Source organism: Carlito syrichta, unplaced genomic scaffold (assembly GCF_000164805.1).
Source record: "Carlito syrichta isolate Samal-C Ts95f unplaced genomic scaffold, Tarsius_syrichta-2.0.1 Scaffold153894, whole genome shotgun sequence".
NCBI lineage: Eukaryota > Metazoa > Chordata > Mammalia > Primates > Tarsiidae > Carlito > Carlito syrichta.
This window is the reverse complement of record NW_007097990.1, coordinates 119,110-126,787: the sequence shown is the minus strand read 5'-3', so window position 1 is coordinate 126,787 and position 7,678 is coordinate 119,110. Positions and strand designations below refer to the sequence as shown.

The window sequence follows — 7,678 nt, the reverse complement described above, 5'->3', positions numbered from 1 at the left end:
TTTGATTTATTGTAGAGATGAGGTCTCTCCAAGTTGCCCAGGCTGGTCTTGAACCCCTGGCCTCAGGCAATCCTCTTGCCTCTGCCTCCCAAAGTGCTGGGATTACAGGCGTGAGCTACCACACCTGGCTATTTTTTATCCAAGTTTTAAAACAAAGTTTATTAGAGAAAGAAGAGAGGAAGGAGATATGCCAGAACTGGCATGGGTGAGAAAAACTGCCTCTCTTGGACATTTTAATTAATTAATATGCTCCAATTTACACTTATTAAAAAAGAAAGAAGCCGGGCTCGGTAGCTCAGCCTGTAATCCTGTGCCTTTGGGAGGCTGAGGTGAGTGGATTGCCTGAGCCCGCGGGTTCGAGACCCGCCTGGGCAGCAAGACCTCATCTCTACAAAAAATCAAAAAATCAGTCGGGCATGGTAGCGCATACCTGTAATTCCGGCTACTCGGAAGGCTGAGGCGGAAGGATCGCTGGAGCCCAGCAGGTCGAGGCTGCAGTGGCCGGGAGCGGCCTCTGCACTCCAGTCTGGGCGACTGAGTGAGACTCCAACTCAAAAAAAAAAAAAAAAAAAAAAAGAGAGAGAGAGAGACTCCTTAAGCCAAAGCAAAGAGAAATACAATGTATACTATTTAATTTTATGCACTTATTATTTAAAGATTACCTAATTTTGAGCTGAGCTCAGTGGCTCAGCCTGTAATCCCAGCACTTTGGGAGGCTAAGGCGAGCTCGTGGGCTCAAGACCAGCCTGGGCAACTTGGCAAGACCTCATCTCTACAATAAATAAAAAATTAGCCAGGCATGTTAGTGCATGCCTGTAGTTCTGGCTACTTGGAAGGCTGAGGCGGAAGGATCGTCTCAGCCCAGCAGATTGATGCTGGGGTGGCTGTGAGTATACCACTGCACTTCAGCCTAGGTGACAGCCTGGGTGACAGCCTGGGTGACAGAGTGAGACTCCAACTCTAAAATAAAGGTTACCTAATTTAAAAATAAACAACCCAGTCAGTGAAAGGGAAGGAGGGAGTATGCTCCTGACACAAGGTACTAGGAATTGTTACTGATTTTTACCTCAGGGAACTCTCATAGGACAGGGAGGAGAATGGATCAGCCCTAAGTGGTCCACCCATATACTAGATATGGCTCAGCCATGGAAAGGGATAGTGCTCTGACACAGGCTACCATGTGGATGGAACAGAGAACACGGTGCTAGGAAAGAAGCCAGGCATCAGATTCATTTATACAAACGAAATGTCCAGAACTTGCAAATCCAGAGATGGAAGGAATTTGTGGTGCCAAGGGCTGGGGAAGGGAGGAGGTGTGACTGCTCCTGGGGACGGGGTTTGTTCTGGGGTGACGGAAATGTTCTAAAATTGATGTGATGCTGCATGATTGTGACTTCACTAAAAGCTGCTGACCTGAACAACGAAGTGGGTGAATTATAGGGTAAGTGAATTCTACCTCAATAAAGCAGGTACACAAACAGGGAAGAGGCAGCTGAGATGCAGGGAGGCTCTGGTCATGCAGCCAGGCTGGTCTGGGTCTGGCTCGCTCTGGAAAACGCTGTGGGGGCCCCATGCTACTCCGGGGTCCCCATGGGGTCGCCTCTGAACAGGACCTGGGACCCCCCACCTTGAGCCTCTGCTTGAACGAGGTCGGTCAGGAAAGGGCTCAGGCCCCAAGCACGACTCCCTTCCCTTCCCCACCACTCAGACGGGCCACGCGGCCTCCTGGGAGTGCCTCCTTGTGATGCAGCCCCATTCTAACCACTCTCAGAGCTTCAGGACACAGGACAGCCTGCAGGAAACGCCAGGCACTGGGGTCGTGGTCGTCTCCATGGCCAGTTCCAAAGGGGGGCCCAGGACTGAGGAGAACTCTGTGGGGCTGTCTCTACATGGGATACAGCTGTCAGGCTGACTTCCCCTCACCTCGGAAGTCCCTGAGTCTCTGGGTGCGGGCGTTGACCATCTTCTTCTCCTCTTCAGCCTCGCTGAAGGGTACTTCCTCCTCGTCGGGGCAGCTGCAGGGAGAGAGGACAGGTGGGCAGTGGTGCCTCACAGTCTGGCCGGCCTCTGGCATAGATGCTAGCTCTGCAGAACCAGCTGCCAAGATCATCCCTGGCTTTGAGAGTGACTTAGCTTTGGTCAATGGTTTGGGAGGAGAAGAGACCTACTGGCATGTGTCCAGCCTCAGAGAGAAACCAGGCAGCAGTTTTCAGTGCCTGGTCATGCCTTGGAGAAGGAGTCCAGGGAATAGCACGCTAGCCAGGGATCTGCCAGCCACGAGGGGGAGGCTGTGAGCCCTATAGAGTCCCAAGAGAGTGTGGAGCAGGGGAAGGCCTGGAAGCCTCTAGACATCAAGAGAGGGAGGGAAGGATATCAAGACAGGGCTGGGGTCTCCAGGGGTACTCAGCCTGAGGAGAAAGGACAAGATGCCACACCCTGCCCCCAATAGTCTGGCCCCAGACTGTGGGTGCGCAGACAGCCCTCATGGCCGATGGATAAGAAGAGCAGTGGCTGATGGGTAAGCGGGTCCAGATCCAGTCCCTGGCCAGAGACATCTGGGCCTTGGAGCATCTGACAGGTTGAGCCGTGTTAGAAGGCGCCAGAAGGGCGTCCTGCATCCCAAGCTGGGATGAGGGCATGTGGGTCACAGCTGGCTGGCTGACCATCAAAGCTGAGAGTACACCCACCAGTGGGGAGTGCACCTGGACTGCTCACCTCTCCACAGCCCTCCGGATATGGGCCATCCAAGCGTTCCTGTCCTCCTTGGAGCTGGTGTAGATCTCGTACATCTCGGGACCTTGCAGGGAGGCGCTGATCAGAAACATGGCTTTCTCCTCGTTAGCCACCTCCCTCACGATGAGCTTCTGGAGAGAGATGACAGGTGGCTTCGAGTCCTATAAGGGTAAAACAGGGTGGGGATGTCACCTTTTACCCGCTGTACCTGGACAGCAGCAAGATCCCAAGACTTGGGGGAGGGGTCTAGGAGGGGATGTTGTCCACCCTGTTTCTTTCTTTTTTTTTGAGTTGGAGTCTCACTGTCGCCTACCCTGTTTCTTTCTAAACAATTCAAAGCAGAAATATTTAGCCAGGCATGGTGGCTCACGCCTGCCATCCCAGCACTTTGGAAAGTTGAGGCAAGAGGATTGCCTGAGCCCACGGGTTTGACCAGCCTGGGCAACTTGGCAAGACCGTGTCTCTACCATAAGTCAAAAAATTAGCTGGGCATGGTGGCATGCGCCTGTAGTTTCAGCTACTTGGAAGCCTGAAGCAGAAGGATCACCTGAGCCCAGCAGTTTGAGGCTGTGGTGGCCATGAGAGTACCACGGCACTACAGCCTGAGTAGCAGAGTGATACTCCAACTCAAAAACAAAACAACAAAAAAACCAAAGCAGAAATATTTTATCATCTGGGGGAAAAAGCACATGACTGTAATATATCCTAGTATGCTTTTTTTTTTTTTGAGTCAGGGTTTCACTGTCACCCAGGCTTGACCAGCTGGGTGCAGCAATCCTTCTGCCTAAGCCTCCTGAGTAACTGAGACTACAGGTGTGCGTCACCACGACCGGCTAACCTGATTTGTTGCAGAGACAAGGTTTTGCTGTGTTGCCCAAACTCCTGGGTTTACCAATCCCCCCACATCAGCCTCCCAAAGTGAACCACCATGTCCCTGGTGTCCTTTTAATGTGTCAATTCAATATGCTTAACATTTAAAAAATAATCACTAATGCACGTATACACTACAAAACTTAAAAGATAAAACAGTATATAACAACAAACAGATCTTTCCTCTCTCCTTGTGCCACAGGCCACCTGGAGGCAATGGGTATTTCTCTTCTGTCGTGCATCCTTCAAGAGAGAATGCTAGCTGGGCATGGTGGCTCATGCCCATAATCCCAGCATTTTGGAAGGTGGAAGTGAGAGGATTACCTGTGCCTAGGGGTTTGAGACCAGGCTGGGCAACTTGGTGAGACCTCGTCTCTACAATAAATAAAAAATTAGCTGAGCATGGTGTTGCATGCCTGTAGTTCCATCTACTAGGAAGGCTGAGGTGGAAGGAGAGCCTGAGACTAGCAGGTCGAGGCTGTGGTGGCCGTGAGCGTGCCACTGCACTTCAGCCTGGGTGACAAAGTGAGACTTCAATTCAAAGAGAGAGAGAGGTAATGTATGCTACAATGGACCAGCAAAATGCACATTTTAACTGGCTGTTGTGGGTTGAATTGAGTTTCCCAAATTGATATGTTGAAGTCCTGACACCCAGCACCTCTGAGTGTGCCAAGGTAAAACGAAGTCACCAGAATGGGCTCTAATGTAATCTGACTGGGGTCCTTATAAGAGGAGATTAGGACACGGACATGCACAGGGGAAAGACCTTATGAGGACACAGAAGGCAGCCACCTGCAAGCTAAGGAGAGAGGCCTGGGAGCACCAACCCAGTCGACACCTTGACCTTGGACTTCAGCCTCTAGAAAGGTGAGACAATCCATTTCTGGGGCCTAAGCCACTTAGTCCATGGGTCTTTGCTGTGGCTCCCCGAGCAAACTGATACTCTGGTTAGAACACACCAGTTTTCCCCAGATCACCATAGGAGGAACAGCCCCAGACATTCCTGGTTTGTTTTCCCATTTCAAATCCCTGGCGCCTGAACCTCTAGTGTGATACTGCTGTTCCCTCCAAAATAAATTATTCTAGAGTCAGTCATGTGGAGCTCTGCTTGTCAACCCTCTGGTTTGATCCAGGAAGCCCACCGCCTAAAACTTCTGAGGAAATTCACCTGACAGTGCAAGCAAATATTCTGTTGTTTCTTCTAGAAAAACCTGATGTGCCTGACAACAAAAGATAGAGGAAACAAAAATACACGATGGGGCCCCAGTCGATCCTTCTACCTCCACCTCCCAAAGTGCTGGGATTACAGACGTGAGCTACTGTGCCCGGCCTAAGATACAAAAAAGGGCAGGCAACTGTATAGCACGATGCTGCTGGCCGGGCAGTGGTGGCTCACGTCTGTAATCCCAGCACCTTGGGAGGCTGAGGTGGGAGGACTGCTTGAGTCTAGGAGTTGGAGACCAGCCTGGGCAACACAGTGAGACCTCATCTCTAAAAAGAACATTAGAAAATTAGCCAGGTATGGTGGTGTGCACTTGTAGTCCCACCTACTCCCACTATACTCCAGCTTGGGTGATAGAGTGAGACTCTGACTCAAAAAACAAACAGATAACCTCCCCCTACCCACTGCTGCAGAACAGACGTGCTGAGATGGGAGACAGGTTCATGCCATGATGAATTGGAACAAAAAAACAGGTTTTAAAGGAATATGAAAAGTACAAATAACAGTGTTTTAAACTACATGGATTCTTTTTTTAAAAAGCGAATTAGGATGGGGGCAGTGGCTCATGCCTGTGATCCTAGCACTGTGAGAGGCCGAGGTGGGAGGATCACTTGAGCTCAGGAGTTTGAGATCACCCTGGGCAATGCAGCAACACCTTGTCTCTACAAAAAAATTAAAAAATTAGCCAAGTGTGGTGGTACACGCCTGTAGCCCCAGCTATTCCAGAGGCTAAGGTGGGAGGCCTGAGTCTATTAGGTTGAGGCTGTGGTGACTGTGCCACTGCACTGCAGCCCGGGAGACAGAGCAAGTCTCTGACTAAAAAAAAAAAAAAAAAAAAAATTAATTAATTACTTTTTAGAGACAAGGTTTCACTCTGCCACCGAGGCTGGAGTGCAGTGGTGCGATCATAGCTCACTGCAGCCTCGAACTCCTGGGCTCAAGTAATCCTCCTATCTCAGCCTCCCAAGTGCAGCTGGGACTATAGATGCATGCCACCATGCCCGGCTAATTGTTTTATTTATTGTAGAGATGGGGTCTTGCTATGTAGCCAGGCTAGTCTCAAACTCTGGGCCCCAATTAATCTCCCTGCCTCGGTCTCCCAAAGTGCTGGGATTACAGACATGAGCCACTGTGCCCAGCCTAAAATACATGTATTCTATCACTGGAGACCCCAGGAACTGGCAAACTATAGTCCATGGGCTGAATCTGCTTACTGCCCAGCTTTGTAAATAAAGTTCTATTGGCACCTAGCCATGCCTGTTCATGTAGGCACTCTCTATGGAGGTTTTCACAATGCAGTGGTAGCGTTGATTAGTGACAACAGAGACCTTGTGAAGCCAAGATTATGTACCTGGCTTTTGTAATATACATGCCATAAAGATGGGCCAACCAGACATCCCAAGACAGAGATAACCAAGTTGGTGGCTTTGGGTGTCAGGAATTCAAATGATCTTTATTTTCTCCTTTGTGCCTCTCTGAATGATAAGTTTTCTGGAACAAAGTGACACCAGGTGAATGGTCTGTCTGTCTCTGCATCTTGAGGGTTGGAGACATGTCACTTTATGTCTCTCCTCTGACCAGAGCCACATTCTCTTGGGATACACAGCGGCCTGTCTGGTGTAACTTCAGACAAGTCGGGGAGCATCCCTGAGCCAGGCTCTCATGATGTGGGACGAGCATGCAGGGCCAGTCAGTGCAGTGGATCATCAATGCCGCACCACCCATGGGTGAGCACATGGGCAGCTCACAGGTGTGCTGGGGAAGATGGGACAACTGGATGAACCAGCCTGACTCAGTATGCAAGGGACAGAGTGGGAGGAACGGGCAATGGGGGCTGGGAAACATCCTGAGAACCTACTTCAAGCTTTTGGGCAAGAGACAAGATTTTAACAGTCTAGTGACAAAGACTGCCTTCCTCTCCAGGTGGACCGGAAGAAAACAGGTTCCTTAAGGCCTTTGGTGGCTGGTGCCCACGGGGGGGTGGGGGGGGAAGGGCCTGATCCCCCCCCCGCAGGGGTTTCTGTCTGTGTTGTTAGCCACCAAAGGACCTGTGAGCCGCCCTAGGCCAGCAGGGGAGGAAGCCAACTTCAGGTAGACACAGACCTAGGCGGGTAGGGCCACTGAAGCCCTGGCAGTACTTGGATACCATGACCCTGTCTTTGGGGTCAGCATGGTCACAGCTCACAGAGCAGCAGCCGCCTGAGCTCGGGTCCTCAGATGGAGCCAGTAAGCCCTTGGGAAGAAGGGAGATGTTCTCTCGGCCACACAGGCTGTCACTTTCCACCCTCAGGAGGCTGGTGTGTTTCTAGGGGCTCGGAAAATGGTCAGGAAACCCAGAGGTGAGTCCTGAGTGCTCTCTGGTTTGGAACTGCAACTTGAAAGCAGGGCTCAGAGCACACCTGGGCAGTGAGTGGGATGCTTGGGGACACTGACCAGCTGGCCTAGTGGCACTCTCTAACCACATGGGGGCCCTTCAGGGCTGGGCCTACAGCAGGCAGGCCCACGACTGCATTCAGATGGCAGCTGTGTGTGTTTGGAACCCTGGAGCCAAACCTGAGATGTCCTGATGCCAATGCCTTGGGTTTCTGTTCAGAAGTCAACAACTCAGCGTGCCCTCCTGGTTTGTACTGCAGTATTTCAGAGATCAGAGAGAAGGGTGCTGGTTCGGCCACCTTGTTTTTTTTTGGTTTTTTTTTGAGTTGGAGTCTCACTCTGTCGCCCAGACTGGAGTGCAGTGGCCGCTCCGGCCACCGCAGCTCAACCTGCCGGGCTCCGGCGATCCTTCCGCCTCAGCCTTCCGCCTCAGCCTTCCAAGCAGCCGGAATTACAGGCATGCACTACCATGCCCGGCTG

General features: G+C 51.3%; 1 protein-coding gene across 1 annotated transcript in view; it reads right to left on the bottom strand.

Annotated features, from left to right (window-relative positions):
- Positions 1-7,678, bottom strand: part of ARHGEF18 (Rho/Rac guanine nucleotide exchange factor 18) — an 87,594-nt gene that overhangs the window by 8,893 nt on the left and 71,023 nt on the right. Inside the window, exons 17-18 of the mRNA XM_008050859.2 lie at positions 2,716-2,894; positions 1,924-2,015 (exon numbers count right to left, since the gene is read on the bottom strand). Of these exons, the coding sequence (XP_008049050.2) occupies positions 1,924-2,015; positions 2,716-2,894 (271 nt within the window). The remainder of the gene's footprint in view (positions 1-1,923; positions 2,016-2,715; positions 2,895-7,678) is intronic.